This window comes from Chiloscyllium punctatum, chromosome 36 (assembly GCF_047496795.1).
Source record: "Chiloscyllium punctatum isolate Juve2018m chromosome 36, sChiPun1.3, whole genome shotgun sequence".
Classification (NCBI taxonomy): domain Eukaryota; kingdom Metazoa; phylum Chordata; class Chondrichthyes; order Orectolobiformes; family Hemiscylliidae; genus Chiloscyllium; species Chiloscyllium punctatum.
The window spans coordinates 72,043,770-72,062,312 of record NC_092774.1 but is presented as its reverse complement, the minus strand read 5'-3'; the positions used below and the strand labels follow the sequence as shown (position 1 = coordinate 72,062,312).

At 41.2% G+C, this 18,543-nt stretch overlaps 1 protein-coding gene across 1 annotated transcript in view; it reads left to right on the top strand.

The window, feature by feature from the left end:
* Window positions 1-354: 354 nt before the first annotated feature.
* The window catches only part of LOC140460138 (scavenger receptor cysteine-rich type 1 protein M130-like), a 42,672-nt gene continuing 24,483 nt past the window's right edge, over window positions 355-18,543 (top strand). The window contains exons 1-4 of the mRNA XM_072554536.1: window positions 355-379; window positions 3,797-3,904; window positions 5,395-5,508; window positions 6,611-6,742. Of these exons, the coding sequence (XP_072410637.1) occupies window positions 355-379; window positions 3,797-3,904; window positions 5,395-5,508; window positions 6,611-6,742 (379 nt within the window). The remainder of the gene's footprint in view (window positions 380-3,796; window positions 3,905-5,394; window positions 5,509-6,610; window positions 6,743-18,543) is intronic.

Sequence of the window (18,543 nt, the reverse complement as noted above, 5' to 3'; positions counted from 1 at the left end):
TTAAATTTCCCTTCATAATTATTCGTACTTTCTGTTTCACAGGATCCGATTTGGTGACGGCCTCCCCTTCACCTTCACCTGCAGGTATTCCTGACTAAGATTAGTATTTGTGTTCGCGTTACTTTCCAGAAAAGTGACATTGATGCTGTTGGTACTTTCACGATTTTGAAGCTAGTGCCATTGTTTACTTAATGATGATTATTTACAATTTTCCATGGCAGACCTTAACTATGCTCAACCCATTTGTACTCCCTCCTTTAAGGGCAGGAAAGTCCACCTATTTCTATGCCTGTTGTCGTCTGTTCATCTTTGGGAGTCTTGTTAATCTGTGAGTTGGTCGCATTACTGGTGGTCATGCAGAGAAAATTGCAAACGAAAGGTAAGCATCACATCTACCGACTGAGCTAACACTGCGTCCCTTTCACTGTTGCATATGTTCTCGGTGCTGTAGATTCTTATTGCACTTATCCAGCATTTGACTGAGGTGGTCACGATTGTGCGGCATTTCTTGGCTGTCTGTTTTCTTCGAGGGAGTTTGCCCAATGAAACGCTAAGTTTTAATAAACACGCAGATAAAATGCATCAAAACTGCAAATAGCAGATAAAAGAATATTCTAACTGTGTGAATTATTCACCAAGTCGTTCAATATATTTGGAGTGTAACTGAATTAACGTGTAATGTGGAGTTTCTCCAGTCATTATCATTGGGAAAGAAATATAAAGACTGCACTTTCTTATCTTTCAGTTAACATATACATGACATTCCAGAACAAGTTAATTAATACAGCAATATGTCTCCATTTCTTTGAGATATTTGCAGACTGCGTCCAAATATTTCTTCATTAGTTACTATTCATTTATGGTTCTTCAGTGTCTGGGTGCTGCAACCACAACCCAAGAACATTGAGAGGATTAAGGGTCCTTTTAAGGTAACTTTCAGTGAGGCAACAACTGGCTTCCCTTGACTGAGCAAATGATACTTCTATACTTTGCATAGTAATTTAAAAGCGTTGGCCTGGGAACCATTTTCCACGAGTTGGCAATGACAATCAACACTAAGAACAATCATTTTCTATCCTTTCACATGCTCTTAATTTTTCCTTTACATATAGCCACATAAACTGTGCACTTCGTCTATCACGATCAATGTCATCAAGATACACCTTATTTCATTCGTCTCACGGTTTGGTTTTTACCGAATTGTCATAACTATGCAATTGTTTAATGAAAGTAGTCCAATTCAAATAACATAATTATCAACCTTTTTTGTAAGCACCACAGGGTCTTGAGCATTAATTTGTAATCTCCTCAATGTTATCAAGTTTTTTAAAAGAAATATAGGTGAGGTGAGGCCATACTGGATTTGGTTCTGGGTAACGAACCAGGCCAGGTATTAGAACTAGAGGTACGTGAGCACTTTGGGGACAGTGACCACAATTCGGTGATTTTTACTCTAGTGATGGAGAGGGATAAGTGTGTACTACAGGGCAAGAGTTATAGCTGAGGGCAGGGAAATTATGATGCGTTGAGGCATGACTTAGGATGTGTGGATTGGAAAAGTAGATTCCAAGGCAAGAGCATAATTGATATGTGGAACGTGTTCAAGGAGCAACTATTGAGTGTCCTTGATAAGTACGTACCTATCAGGCAGGGAGGAAAGGGTCGTGTGAGGGAGCCGTGGTTTAATAAGGAATTGGAATCCCTTGTTAAATGGAAGAGGGCGGCCTCTGTAAAGATGAGGTGTGAAGGTTCAATCGGGGCGATTGAGAGTTATAAGGTAGCCCGGAAGGACCTGAAGAGAGAGCTAAGAGCAGCAAGGAGGGGACATGAAAGGTCCTTAGTTGGTAGGATTAGGGAAAACCCTAAGGCTTTCTATCGGTATGTTAGGAATAAAAGAATGACTAGGGAAGGAATCGGTCCAATCAAGGATATTAATGGGAAGTTGCGTGTGGAGGCTGAACAGATTGGGGAGGCACTGAATGAATACTTTTCGTCAGTATTCACTCAGGAACAGGACATTTTTGTCGATATGAATACTGAGGCACGATTAAGTAGAATGGATGGCTTTGAGATATGTAGAGAAGAGGTGTTGAAAATTCTGGCAAGGGTGAAAATAGATAAGTCCCCTGGGCCTGATGGCATTTATCCTAGGATTCTCTGGGAAGCAAGGGACGAGATTGCAGAGCCATTGGCCTTGAGTTTTGTGTCCTCTTTGTCTACAGGAGTAGTGCCAGAGGACTGGAGGCTAGCAAACGTGGTTCCCTTGTTCAAGAAGGGGAGTAGGGATAATCCTAGTAACTATAGGCCAGTGAGTCTCACTTCTGTTGTGGGCAAAGTCTTAGATAGAATTGTAAGCGATAGGATTTATGCACATCTGGATAAGAATGATGTGATCAAGGATAGTCAGCATGGTTTTGTGAAGGGCAGGTCGTGCCTCACAAACCTTATTGAATTCTTTGAGAAGGTGACTAAGGAGGTAGATGAGGGGAAAGCGGTAGATGTGGTATATATTGATTTTAGTAAGGCGTTTGATAAGGTCCCCCATGGTAGGCTACTGCAGAAAATACAGAGATATGGCATTGAGGGTGAGTTGGAGGTTTGGATTAGGAATTGGCTGGCTGGAAGAAGACAGAGGGTAGTAGTTGATGGCAAAGGTTCATCTTGGAGTGCCGTCACTAGCGGTGTTCCGCAAGGATCTGTTTTGGGACCATTGCTGTTTGTCATTTTTATAAATGACCTGGAGGAAGGGTTAGAAGGTTGGGTGAGCAAGTTTGCGGATGATACGAAAGTCGGAGGAGTTGTAGACAGTGAGGAAGGATATGGCAGGTTACAGCGGGATATAGAGAAGCTGCAGAGCTGGGCAGAAAGGTGGCAAATGGAGTTCAAGGTAGCTAAGTGTGAAGTGATTCACTTTGGTAAGAGTAATAAAAAGATGGATTACTGGGCTAATGGTAGACTACTTGGCAGGAAGATCCTATGAGGAAAGGCTGAGGCACTTGGGGTTGTTTTCATTGGAGAAAAGAAGGTTTAGGGGTCACTTGATAGAGGTGTACAAGATGATTAGGGGGTTAGATAGGGTTGACAGTGAGAATCTTTTTCCACGTATGGAATCAGCTATTACAAAGGGGCATAGCTTTAAATTAAGGGGGGGTAGATATAGGACTGATGTTAGGGGTAGGTTCTTCACTCAGCGAGTCGTAAGCTCATGGAATGCCCTGCCAGTAGCAGTAGTGGACTCTCCCTCTTTATGGGTATTTAAGTGGGCATTGGATAGGTATATGGAGGATAGTGGGTTAGTGTAGGTTAGGTGGGCTTTGATCGGCGCAAGATCGAGGGCCGAAGGGCCTGTACTGCGCTGTATTCTTCTATGTTCTATGTTCTATGTTCTATAGGTTATTAACATTTTAGTTTGTTCATTGCATTAAAGAGTTTCATTTTCTGCACTCAACATTTTGACTCACATGCACCATTGTGAGCTGAAAATTTTCTTGAGTAAATATTTGAATCAGCAAAATTCGAACAAAATACCCATATTTATACCAACAAGTGCAACACGCTCTTTCTGTTTAACATGCTAGGGTTCGGTAACTGATGTGACAAGGAAATTAATCATGGCGTGTTCATTTGTTTTTTCCAAGATCTTCTGCCTTCAGCGATCAGTTAACGTTGTGTGAAGATTCTAATCACCAGCATTGTGTGAACTCATTCTTCTCTCTAAAGGTTCTTCAGAAACAAAGACTTTGTTTCTGCGAGTGTTCAGCTACAAATGCTGACCAGTATGTCTTTTATTCAACAGAACTTTACCTTGGTGGCAGAGGCTCAAGTCTTGGTTTGTACCAAGGAATCTATGAAGAAATTGAGAATGTTCCCCCTGGCAAGAGGACGGGTCACAAAAATGGACCAGGTATGTATTTCCTATTGTACAGTGAATCGTGACTGGATAAGTATAGCTTCCATTCAATTTGCAGTCTTACATGATTAATGACTGAATGAACATGATTAATAGTTAAAACACGGTCGTCGTGTGTGGGAAGCTATCTCAATAACTGTGTCTCTGTCCGCATTTAGTGAGATGAAGAATTTCAATATGATAATTCCCACTGCCCTACACTCATGATAGATTATTTCTGGCATGTATTTGAAAAAGCAAACTGAACTATCAATTTCACTTCTAACCTGGTTCCACCCAAACCCCTGCAGAAAGCTGGACAACTAATCAATTCGTCATTGATTTTAAAATAATATAAAGTTTGCAATAAGTAGGGATCACACAGCACCAAAGAGTGGAAGCAAAATTGAGGAATCAATGTATAAACAAATATGATGAGTCACAGAAGATGAGTGGTGCTGAAAGTCTGCATATGACTCTGAAACTTTGCAGGTGTTCAGACACAGTGTAAGTGAATGGAAAGAAAATGTCTGGAAGATGATAAATGTGAAATTATCCATTTTGGTTGGAATAAAATTAGAAATGACTATTACTTGAACGGACATGGCCTGAAAAGTAAAGATAGCAGATTTAGGACTAAATTGAGGAGGAACATTTTCACCCACAGGATTGAGAATTTATGGAATTCCCTGCCTCATCAGATGATTTTAGAGCTGGGGTGAATGATGTTGTGAATATTAAAATCATGAGTAAGTCGAACTGAAGCCAAGAAAAGATCAGTTATGATCTTATTGAACGGCAGAGCTGGCTGGAACGGCCAGATGGAGTTCTCCTGCTCTTAGTTCTTATATCATATTCTTTCCCACAGTGGGTCACTTGACATTATTCCAGAGATTTCTGCAGGCACGATTAAAGAACAATACTTTCTTTTGTCACCCTACAATTAATAACATAAAACCTTGAACTACAGTCCATAAGTCTACGACTTACAGGAGCAGAATTAGATCATTTGGCTCGTCGAGTCTATTCTGCCATTCAATAAGGGCTGATGTGCTTCTCAACCACTTTGCTTTGCCTTCTCTTTGGATGTTTGTATCCCCTTATTAATCAATAACCTGTGTAATTCTGTTTTAAGATACACACTGATTGGCCTCCATAGCCATCTATGTTCCATAGATTCGCAAGCCTCTGGCTGAAGAATACTTGCCTTATTCTAAATCTTCGAGGAGAAAGTGAGGACTGCAGATACTGGAGATCAGAGCTGAAAATGTGTTGCTGGTAAAGCGCAGCAGGTCAGGCAGCAACTAAGGAGCAGGAGAATCGACGTTTCAGACATCAGCCCTTCCTCAGGACTCATGCCCGAAACGTCGATTCTCCTGCTCCTTGGGTGCTGCCTGACCTGCTGCGCTTTTCCAGGAACACATTTTCAGCTCATTCTAAATCTTCTTGGTCATGGCTTCTCTTGGAATTCGAGCTTGAAAATAACTGTCCATTTTTATTTTTAGTAATTTATGCTTCCATTGACTCACTCAATCGCATTGAATACTACACCAGCCACAACGTGACTGACATTAATCCCGGATCTGAAAATCTTGAGGTGGAATCCAACAGCATTCCAGGTGTGTATGGCTTCACTTTCTGTCAATTCATTTTTTGTCCTACATTGTCTACACTGTCCAACATTTAACGATGGCAACCCTCACAAGGTAATGTGACCACTGCATTCACACGATAGTGTGACCACTGGCTGTTTCATAAGGAGTGTTAGTTAAAGTGAAAACTGCTGTTTTGATACCACATAATCATGGGCATTGTCTGTCCGGCTCGTGACGGCCAAAAACAACCAGGTTATCATTCTAATCGTATTTGCCAGCACACCTTGGCCCACAGCCTTGTATCTCTTGACATTGCAAGTGTACCACTAAATACTATTATGAGTGTCTTTTGCCTCTATCAAACTTCCTGGCAGAGAGTCGAATATTTCCTATTTACTTCTCCCATCACTTCTCTGAAATGTATGATCCCTGATCTTTGATCTCTCCACCATAGAGAATGTTCGTTCCTTTCTTCCCCAACTACAGTCGTTATCATTTCATGACTCATCGCAGCCATGCCAGCAACTGTGCATGCTCAGCTGCAAGTCAATCAATTGCAAGATAGATACAGCGGTAGGTCTCTCAGCCCTTCGTAACTCTTCCTGCATTCAATGAGATAATTCTAAACTCTGGTGTGGCCTAAATCCAGCTCCCTGCCTTTGAAACATGTCCATAAATACCTTTGACCAACATTAATCTCTGCCACATTGAAAATTAAGAATTGATCAGACATCAGCTAATGTTTGTGAAATATATTTCCAAACCCTTGTACAGCTTTATCCTTTCTTGACATCTTCACTGAACGGTCTGGCATTAATTCTGTGTATAACACCTCGAGCTAAAATAGTCTAATCACTTGAAGTATTTTTATTTGCATACCCTGTCTTATCCGGGTTATTGTCTTGAATAATTCGACCAGAAAACCTTTCACCTTCTCATTTCCAGGCAAAACAATCCCAAATTGCACCAACTCTGCTCATTCCATCACTTCAGAATTACGATGACCGACCTAACTCTTCTGGTCTCAGTTTCCAGCACTTGCCTTATCTGAGGCAGTAATCTCGTTTTCTAGTTATCGTTATTGTGTACTTCAATTTGTATCAGTGATGCTCATCTTTCCCACTAGGTCGAATTCGTGGTGAGTATGACGATGTTGAGACTGAAGATGCAGAATCTCATGATGGAAAGTTACAATTGGACAGTGATCGTGAAGAACCCCTCACACTTACAGATGATGATAGTGGTCTTTGTTCACTCGGTGAGTTGAATAACAGATACTCACATCTTTAACCAACTTTCTACGCATTCACACTGCCATAATTCCTTTCCATTCCATGATAATATTATATTTACTTGAAAATCCAAGAACAACGTCCAAAGCTACTAGTGCCTTATCCCCATGACTTGTCACTAAGAAAGAAATGTACTATTGGAGGAAAATTTTTATTTCAACAGCATAAGAACCGTTTTTAAAAAATGAATTCCATGCTATTCATCATACACTGCGTCGTGTCAGTTCTTCGAATCGCTGATCTTCACCCAATTTTGTATTTACAAATCTATAAAATTGCTGTTTCAATGCATCATCAACTGGCTGGATGGAGAATACGAAAGATGGGGTTTTCCGTGCTGAACATTTTGAATGGTTTAGTTCTTGTAGCTCACAGGGAATACAGAGCTTTGGACCTTTCCTTGTCATGTGCAAAGAGACGTGCGTTTGATGTGGTTGTTTTCAGGAACTGCACTCACACCCATTCCCGAAGACGAATACATCTCCTGACGCAGAACATTACAAATGCCAATAACTCACGGCTGTCTTTGAAACCCAGACTATCTGATCAGCTGCTTAACCATTTTAGTGTTTTCGAATGGCCATTTGGAAAAGAAAAGCTGCTCCAATGTTCCTTGTGTTCCCAATTATCCGCTTCCATTATTCTCCACCTTCTCTCCTTTTTCACAGAGATGATTAATTACTGTTGTGAGAACCCTCCTGTAACATGTAACAGTCACCACACTGACAACCAAGTTCCTGTGTTTCTTTGTAGAAGGGTCACCGGGCCTGTAACTTTAACTTTGATGCCTTCCAAACATGTGTCCAGACATGCTGAGTTTTTCTAGCAATTCCCGTTGTTTGATTCTGATTACGAATGGCCAAATGAGCTTCACTGCACTGCATGATTCGATAGAGCAATGATTCAGCCATTGCCATGTTACCTCTGTTGTCCAAACAGAAAATCCATCTGACTTCCCCTGATAACTCGCACATCGGTGGCACTTTCACTGTTGACATGCACTGGATGTGCGATCCAAAATTTTACAACGTACGCATCAAACCCATAATTGCTACGTTTCCCTCTGAGTACCAATGTTTCTGATGCAGAGGAGAGAATGGGATGCCTCGGCTTTCTGCAAAATTCTGAAATATCTTGAGCATTATGTAATGTTGAAAGTCATCTTGGAAAACTTGACAAGCGTGAGGCTTGTTTCAATTAATGAAGAAAGCAACTTTTATTGTTTCACAGACATCTCTTAAATTGTTTTAGAAGAGTGATAGAAACCATAGATATTTGTTTATCTTGCACTTTCAATCAACATCTCACCTGCAAAATCGTGCATGGCCAATGATATACTTTTGAACATTTCATAACTACTATAATTTAGGATATTGCCCAGCCAATATTCGCACAAACCAGAGGCGATGATCATTATATAATATTTTCAGTGAGCTTGTTGTTTGTAGAATAAATATTGGCCCAGTGATCACTTGCTGCACACATCTCTGCAACTCTTCAGAGTAATTTCCAGGCTCTCGTTTCCATCCAACCGAACACACAGATAGAGAAACATGTCATTGTGCCTTCCAAATATGGCCCATCATCAGTCTGACATTGCAGTGGCAGAATTAGTCTTGCCCCTACTCCATGGAGTGAGAGCTTCATATCGGGATTGATTGATTCATGTGCGGTGAATAGAGCCAGAGGCGACTTGAATGCGTGGACTCAAATTATTTTCTTTATCATTTCAGGCAGATTTTAGAAGCTATTTCAACATGGGACGTCCTAATATTTCGCGAATTCGCCGACTATCGTTTTGAATCTGCCAAATATTTTTCTCGAATATAAGCTGCAACTGGTCGTTATTGAGCAGCGTTTACTATGGCATTGAAAGGAATATATTTGCATATATACTTGAAACATTGCATGCTGTGTGTTTTAATGAGTTAAAAGTGGGTATAAACAGAGTTCATCGGAGTTATTTTTTATGTGTGAATATATTATGTAATTCATTTCTCAGTGTGGAAGTTTGAAGTCACAATAGTGGACGATGGTCCTGTGGCTTGTCAATGAGGTATTGAGGAAATTCCATTTGTAATTGCTTTGCTTTCTCATACCGCATGAAGGAGGATTTTAAATTTGTCAAGCCAAAGAGTTCAATGAAGTGCTGTCTTGCTGTTTATTGAATGAAATGTTCTCTCCATTAACATATCCTCCATGAACTGGGAATATTTCTGAAAGTGAGGCGGCAAAATGTAGGAGACAATTCAACAATAAAAATGCAATGATTACAAGTATGTTTTGGGATTCTGAGTCCGTTTGTTGATGTCAGTGCCACAGTGTATGTGTGTGAGTGTCAGTGAGGAAGTGAGAGTGGTTGTAATTAGCCGTGCTTGTGCAACTGCATCTCTGAATATGAGAATACTTGTGCTTCTGCCAGTGCATTGGAAAGCTGATTGCAGGAGGGAAGTACACAGGAAATGGAAGGGAACTTGGAAAGTTAACATACAGAAGGATCGTGGCTTACAATCTGCTTTTCTATAAAAGTAGCAACGCAGGAAACTTTGGAAAAATATGATTTGAGACACGGCATGTTTGAGTGTCAGAAATGTGTAGGATAATATTTTAATGTGTAAACAAGCAGGGAGTGGTGGGTGAGAAAGACAGAACGAAAAGGGAGAGACAGAGATTAAAAAAAGGAGAACACATCAGGAGATGATATCTGTGACTGTGTCTCTGTGCAGTGGAGTCTCTGTTTATTTTAGATGTTGAATGTGTTGAAATAGGGTGAAGCCATTCCCCACTTTCTCTCAGTTGTCACTTTTGTTCAAAGAGATGGAACACTCATGGTCATGTTGATGCGAGTTCCCTTTTTGTGTCATTGCATTTTGTTGTGTTTGTACCAGTGTGTCTGTACCTGACTGAAATGCGATACACTTTATCTGGGAGGGAAGTTTGAATGAAACAATAAGCTAAAAAATGCGTGAGTCAAAGGCTTGGAAGTTCTCTCGCTTTCTCTCTCTAACCACTCCACCAACCCTGTCCTCCTCTTGTATTCCAAATGACACAAGCCAACCAATACGAGTCCATAAGCGGCAGATAGTTTTTCATGGATAAAGCATTCAAGCCTGTGAATTTGCCAGGTTACATTGAATCGTTGTTCTTCAAACCCTGCGCTTGTAGAAATTTTGTTCAATCAATCTTGCCCCTGTGATATGTGCAGAAGGAGATGAACAGACCCAGTGTTGGCCTGACCCCCCTCAAATATTACATTCTTCCGTCACTTAGAATCTGACTCAATAAATTACATAGAATTGTAAATTGCACAAAGTGCATGAAAATTCATCGTGTCTCCTAATAAAAACAATTCAATGGGAGGTGTCTGAATGCAGTTGCGGGCAAATGTTCGATTTAATGTGTACAATGTCAGGAAACAGCCCAAAGATAAATCAAATCGACATTGCAGTAGAAACTCATAGATTTTCTCCACATAAACATCTTTCATTCTGAGGGAACCCGAAGTATAATTGCAATCATCTCACTAGTGTGCTAATATCTGTATGCTTGCATCTCTCTCTCTGATGGTAGTTTGATGGCTTTCACGCTGCAGCATCTCCTGTGCAGTGGCGTTGATCAGCCAGCAGAGGGCGGCGTTGTATCACTTTCAACACAAGGGAGCAATTGGTACAGAGACATTTCTCTTCGCCTCTCTTTCTCTCTGCCTTCTTCTTCTTTCCTCTTCACTCCTCCATCTCTCTCTCTCTCCCTCTCCCTGTCCCACTCTCAGCTCGCTCTTCCTTCATTTCTCCCTTACTCCATGTCTCTCTCCATGTTTCCCGTTCTCCACACCCTCTGCCCCATCTTTAAGCCTTCCTCTCCTCCTTCTGATCCCGCACTGTCTCTCACTCGTTCACTTTCTCGTGTTCCTTTCTGCCGTGTCCCTCTTCCTCTCTCTCCCTGAGTATTTCCCGCAGAGCTGCTTGAGGTCATGTGCCACATGTCCATAAACCATGACCATTTTCCCACATGTCAGTCATGGCTCAACAATGGCGAGTTTGGTCCCTGATATACATTGATTCCAGTTTTGCAAGAGCTCCTTGATTCTACACTCGCTGGAATGTGGTTTTGATATCAGCGGTTATCACTCTCACCTTACTTCTGGAATTCAGCTCTTTCGTTTATGTGTGAACCAAGGCAGTAATGAGGTCAGAACCTGATTGAATCTGGGGGAACTCAAGCTGGGAGTGACTGCGTAGGTTCATGCTGGCAGGCACTGCTTGATTGTACTGTTGATGACGCTTAACATGACATTTACGATGATTGGAAGTAGGCTTACGGGGTGGCAATATACCAGTTGCACACTCCTACCACCCTGTGTGAGAAACGTGCCTTTCACATCTCTTTTCAACTTCCCTATCTCACCCTAAATGCATTTCCCGAGTTTGATCCAGTTCAATTCCGGGAAAAAACGATTGTGATCATCAAGCCTACTTATGCATCTCATAACTGTACAGACTTCTATCGAGTGTCTCTCATCATCTGCCACTCCAGAGATAACAAGCCAAGTATTACTAGCCTCTCCTTCTAGTTCCTTCTAATTCAGGCAGCATGCTGGTAAACATTTTCTGAACCCTTTGCAAAACCTCCACAACCGCCCTGTAATGTAGTAACCAAAATTGAACACAGCATTCTTCGTGTTGCTGAACCAAGGTCTTGTAAAAATGCATTTTTTTTACGATTGAAAGAAAACCTGGACAAGGAGACCAGAAATCACGACAAGAAGAAATGATCGAAAGAATGGGAATGCCTTTTTCAATATCGCGTTTTGTTTTACATTGTCCGCAAGCATGTGATGAAAACACATTCTGTGTAATCCTTGTTTGAGAACATGGCGTCTGAAGTGGAGGAAAGATGGGTGTCATTTTTGTATTATGCCGAAATATATATTTTATTGATGAAGTCACAGAGTGATCTTCGAACAACGAATTCACCAATTATAAAACCATTTCATCTCTTCAGCCACACATCTTACCTAGCGTTAGAATTAGACCCGGTTTAAATTAGCTGAATAATGCACAAATTGAAGAATTGTTGTGGTTCTGTTCGCCGAGCTGGGAATTTGTCTTGCAGACGTTTCGTCCCCTGTCTAGGTGACATCCTCAGTGCTTGGGAGCATCCTGTGAAGAACTTTTGTGATCTTTCCTCCGGCATTTGTAATGGATTGAATCTGCCACTTCCGGTTGTCAGTTCCAGCTGTCCGTTGCAGTGGCCGGTATATTGGGTCCAGATCGATGTGCTGATTGATTGAATCTGTGGATGAGTGCCATGCCTCTAGGAATTCCCTGGCTGTTTTCTGTTTGGCTTGTCCTATAATAGTAGTGTTGTCCCAGTCGAATTCATGTTGCTTGTCATAGGACAAACTGGAAGACAGCTAACGATCCGCATCCATGAACACCAACTAGCCACGAAACGACACGACCAGCTATCCTTCGTAGCCACACACGCAGATGACAAGCAACATCAATTGGACAGATGAATGAACAGGTAGAGGATAGAGAGAGAAGGAGACCATATGCATGCAAATGGAATCAGTTTAGAACAGCATCATGGTGGACACAAGCATATTGGGCAGAAAGGCCAGTTACTTTGGAGGTCTGTCCTTTGTTCTATGTTGTGATCATATAATTCAGTGACATCAGTGCTCAATGTCTTTCTCCGTCTAATTCCCATTGCTTTATCCCTGCTCCGACTTAGTGCAACTTTCCCTCTTCTGCGTCTCTCGATGCTAATTATTTCCAAGTCTTGTTCATGCTTCATATCCCCTCCTGCCTGCCTGAGAGATCTGGACAGAGAAGATCGGGAGAAAGCATTCCCGAAAACAAATGGACAAGCAGCTGACAACAGTAGTTTAGAGATCTGCAAAAGCAGCGAAGATGGACGTTAGGATATGGAAGGCACTGCCTGGAAATTTGGGGAATGCAGATTGAAACTTGCCACAGCATTAGATGAATATGGAAGCAAGTATATACAAGGTTATCCGATTAAGGCAGGATACTGGCATTAGGTAATCATGAGTGTTTGAACAGCCAGGACAGACACGATTGGCCGAACAAACTCATTCCAGTCTGTAACGCTATTGCAACTCAGTGATTTTGTGACAGACAGGCTGTCTTCAAACCTATAGCCTTAGTCTTTGATCCTAATTCATGTTTGTTAGCACTGCTTGGATCTCAAACTGATCTTTTCTGTCACGCTGAATCATTCTGTTAGACGTTTGTTTACCAGTAACTAGATTACAGAAATTATGTGCGACCGTTCAGGATTTAAGGTGTTAACATATTTATAGATTCCCTGTTGACATGAGCTTGGAGCTGAGATGTGCTCTTCCATGATGAAGTACCCTTTGAGATTCTGTAGAGTCTCTACTCTAATTCCGAATTTACTGCTTTTCTGGATATGTTTTTGTTTATTTTAAAGGAGAAACAGGCGACAACATTAGAGCACAGAATTTACATGGTACCAGGTGTTTCCTGTTGTTTGAATAGAAAGCCAAGACGTGCAGTGACGGTTCTGTGGTTGTGCAGACTGAGAAGCTGCCTTTTCATACACTGAACCTTCCATAAATCTTGACAAATTTCAAATTATGATCTGCTGTAAAATATGCTTCTGCCTGTTTTCTAACAACATGCTACGGCTCTTAGATGTAATTAAGTTGTTGGTAATGTCCAGCATTTCTGATATCAAAATGTGTGTTCATGCATATCGCCTCTGTCTGAAAGATCAGATTTCTTCAGATGATTGGCAATTTGCCCTGTATCGCAACACAACCCATATATGATGTGAAATTCTGCAGCGCATCTGTGAGACATGGCTCAGGCGTTGTCTTGTCGATGAATAGTGCAAAACAGCACAGGATAAAACGGAAATCGTTGATAATGTGAATGAATGTAATCAATAACGCTAAACTGTACCCAGTTTCGAAACTATGGTAGCACGATCAAAGTTCTGATGGGGTTGGCAATCTGAATTAAGAACAGAGAAGATCTGCAGAAACTTAGGGATAAATATGATTTTAATGTTTCGAGTACATTGACTGTTATTCAGACTTGAAGAGGGCTGGATAATGCTGATTTATGTGCAGTTCATTTGAGATGCTCAAGGGAAAGAGATGTGGAGAATAAGCAGACAACAAAACAGAGACAGGCCGTTCAAGAGTAAAGGCGCGATGTGGATTCTAAATCGATATTGATGATAAGTGTGACGATCAGGACATCACTGATGAGAGCACTTACAGTTTCATCCAAAACACTTATGTACATTACAAACAACTGAGTTAAAGCACTGATGCTGTTGTAATAACATTGATCACAGACTTTCAGGGAGAGAAAATAACGCACACGCTTCCACAACTTCACTTTGCATTCTGTGATCATCCAATTTTGTTTCACGTATTTTGTGATCTACACTTCCATAAGGAGTGGTCACCTGCAAAAGGGTAATTTTGACACGATAACGTTATATCAATGTCTCTGCACTTTTCATGTCCAGAGGTCGTGCGGAAAATGGGCCACATGTGTTCCTGTGTTAACCACAGGACAAATCCAACCAGGCCAAATATTGTCTAAACCCGTTTATTCTCAGTCAGTAGTCTTGTAATTGAAGGGGGTCATCAATGATGCTGTCAAACAGGTTCCACATGGCAATCGACTGCACACTGATTCCCAGTCTGAGTTCCAACAGGGCAATCTAGCTCTTAATCAAACACCAAAAATGCTGCAAATCTCACCATGTCTCGCTGCGTCTGTGGACTGAAAAACATAGTGATGGAATACTCCACAAATGCCAGACTTTGTGCAGCTCCAACAAAACTCAATAAGCTAAAAAGCACCCAGAACAAAGCAGCGAAGTGACTGTGTCCACATACACAAACATCCAATACCATCACTCAGCAACAGCAATGTACATTTTTTTCAAAATCCTGAAAAATACCTTACTCACGCCATTGTCGGTCTAACTTCAGCGTTTCGAGTTCAAAGTTTTAAGAACCCAGATCATGACGAATTTCTGAAGGCTAAAAAAAGCGATGGGTAATAAATGCTGGCAGAGACAGCGCTGCCCGTATCCAGTGATAGAATTTTAAACAGAACTGTGAAGTTGATTAAAGGGAAATGGTCTGAGGTTGAGATCATGATCTGCATTCCATTCCACAATTGATTACCCTAGAAGATCTGGATTATCCCTCTTTCTGCTCCACATGTCACAAAGTGCAATGAAAGAGTCAACTACTAATTGAGGGGTGATAGATTCAAGTCAGATGCCAGTGGCAGGATCTTTAAGCAGAGAGTGGTAAGGGCGTGGAGTGCCCTACCTGCTAATGTAGTCAACTCAGCCACATTACAGAAATTTAAACAATCTTTAGATGAGCACATGGATGATTTTGGGATAGTGTAGGGGGACGAACTGAGAATAGTTCACCGGTCGACGCAACACCGAGGACCGAAGGGCCTGTTCCACGCTGTATTGTTCAATGTTCTGTATTCTAACTTTACCTTCTACATTTAGCTTCCACAGTTTTCACGCTGGTAGGTAACTGATGCTTTTTTTCTTGAATGTACCCAATGACATCACAATCTTTTCGAGAATTCCACTCACAATTCCCGAAGTGACAAAATCTCTGTGCAACCCTACGAAATGGCAAGCCTGTAAACCAAGACCATGACCCATTTTTCTCGATACCATAAGCCAGACGAACATCAAACCTGCATCCTGCATGTCAAGGCGGTTAGAATTATTTGCGTTTCAATGACATCCTCACCAATGATTGTGGACACAATGAATACAATGTTTCCTTCCAAGACACATCTGATATGATAGAAATCAATCTGGTGGATTTCATTGCAACTATTCCAATGCAAGGCACTGTATCTTAGGCAAGGGGATCAAAACGGTACATAATACTTCAACGGTCTCTGCTATCTTCTGGAGAAGTATTTCTTTTTTTAAAAAACTTTGTTCTTGGACTGAACCCGTTTTGTCAAAGAAGGTCACATTAGCACTTACCTTTCAGTCTCGGAGTTGCTTCCTTGTTTTCAGTTAATGGTGTACCAAATCATCCATTTCTCTTTGTTCTTTATCACTAACATACCTTTAAATATTTATTTTACTCTCTGGTGTTCTATTCGGTCCTGTTTTCTGTCCAATGTCGTTAACCTCACACTGATCCGAGTTAGAAGGCATCTTTCACGCATTTGCTCTTTGACTCAACTTGTCCAGAAGGCCTTGAAGCCTGCTTGTATGGTTCTGATCAGCAAACCTCTCAAAGTCACATTTGATCCCCTCATCCAAAATCGCTGAAGTGCGTTTTACAATGCTAATCTCGCACCTTCGATTTCCCATGCACTCCATCTATCACCTCCTTCCACAGAAAATGCACATTTTTTTCTCTCTGTGAGACAATTCTCTGTCCTGGCCTCGACTTCTCTTCCATAATTAATTTCAATTTTGTATGCCCCAATTGAAGCTTGTTGTCACATTGTTTATGGTGGACGCTACCATGTTCTGAATATTGCAATTAATCCGTCAGCCTGTACATCCCTGTTTCTCCCTTCCTCAAATTTAGAACAGACAGTTCATATTTTCCATCCCTATTATTCCAGACGTGTTTCCTTTTCAGAATTTGGATACTTTTGCATTGTGACAAACCAAAACATGTACTAAATCTATTGCCATCTCAGTTAGTGCCAAAACATGCAGTTTACCAGTCTCCACGATTCATTCCGAATGAAAGCCTTCAGTCTGAAATGTCGATTCTTCAGCTCCTCGGATGCTGTCTGATCTCTTGTACTATTCCAGCGCCACACTGTTCGACTCTGATCTCCATAATCTACAGTCCTCACTTTCTCTGATGAAGCGACAAACTTGTTGCATTTTTTTATAACTTAGTCTACTCAGAGATTCGTAGTGGCTTAGAATGCATTGCTTGTAACTGTAGTAGACCCGCCAACTTTCAGGGCACTTTAATGGTCATTAGACAGACTTATGGATGAAAATGGACTCCTGTAGGATAGATTGATTTCACAGGTCGGCTTCGGATTGATTCCACAAGTTGGCACAACATTAACGGCCAAAAGGGCCTGTATTGCGCTGTAATGTTCGATATTCTACGTTCTATGCTCTACATGTACAGTCACAGTTGCCATGATGTCAGGCCCTGCAAGTTTGAAAGATGAGGCACATCAAGAGGAAATTTGATATTTGGCAAAATTGAATATTTGCGAAACATTGTTGTATTGCACTGTATCCGTCCCATAAGAGCTGACAATCCAAGGAGGGAAATCAATATGATTTGAAATTTGAGCAGATTTTGCATAGGAAGAGGAAAAGAAAACAATTATTCCCTCTCCGAACTGGGTTTTGACAAATTCTACCGAATGATCCTGATGAGTTAAATATTGGAAGGTCTGGTGATGGAGACGAGGGAACACGTTTGCAGAAGAGACATAGAAATTAAAACTGTAGTAAAAATAAGGTAATTTTTTGGGGATTTTTAAAAGTTTTTCTAAAAGTTAATTCAATGATTAACACATTTAGAATAACAGAAAGATGATTTTTATAAACAAACAAGACCGACATTTGAAGAAAACAACAAGTTGAGCAGCATGTGTGGACACACAAAGCGAGTTAATATTTTGAATCAAATGTGATTATTCTGGGTAAAAACAGTTTTTAATACTGTGAACAAACTGGGGAGGAGAAGAGACTGAAACAGGCGGACCGCGTGCTCAGAGGATAAGACAACGGACTGATAGTTATAGTAATGGACAGAATTATGACTCAGAATAGGTGCTCAGGAGTGAGGCGAATGAGATGAATATGGGTCTGCTGTGCTGAGACCAATGTCGACAGGACAGGAATATATAAGGGAGGAAAGGGGTTACTTGTAATCTAAAGGAAGGGTGGAGGTTCAGCTCTGAAGTTGTTAGTCTCCATTTTTAGTCCTGAAGAGTGTAAAGTGACGAAATGGAAATTGAGCTCTTTCTCCAGCTGCTCGTGGAGATGCTGAGTTGCAGAGTATCTTCAAAGAATCTGAGACCACTAACCTCCTGTGGTTGTGTGATTCTGTGGTATGGATTCCGGAGTGGGGACTCGCTTCCAAGTCAAAATCGGAAACGTCATTGATCTGTTAAGATGAACCCGGTTTCATTGTACCCATTAATGGTCACATCATTTCTCATTGGTGGAGAGGACAGAGTTTACTTCATAGTCCGCTCACGTCAAAATCTATTGGTTGATGGAAAGAAACACGAGCCCCTGGACAAGTCTTGGTGAAGGAAACAACTGTTGGAGAAATCGAGGAGTCACTTGATATGTTAACTGCTGCTCAGTATCTGTGAGACAGCATTCAGCAAATGTTCAGATTTGATCTGGAACCACCAGCTGGGACGATGGTTGTAACCCTGGTGAACTTACTTCTTCTGCAGCTGTTGAACTGTGAGTTATGGTCTCTTGAATACATTTTCTTAACCATTGATAGGTCAATGATTAGTAACATACATGTGGCAAAAATATAATGATCAGTCCATGCGAGATAAAATAGTGGCATGATCAGGAATGAAAATTATTTTGTCTTCAGTATTTTCCGACTTTTTATGGAACTGTTTCTGAGGCTTCAGAGCTCCCCGACCACAACCTTCATTCACCCCCAAACCTTGCACTTATTCGCTGTTTCCGTACAGCTCACAGAGTTGAAAACCTACTCCGACAATTCGGGTTTGTTTGGAAACAG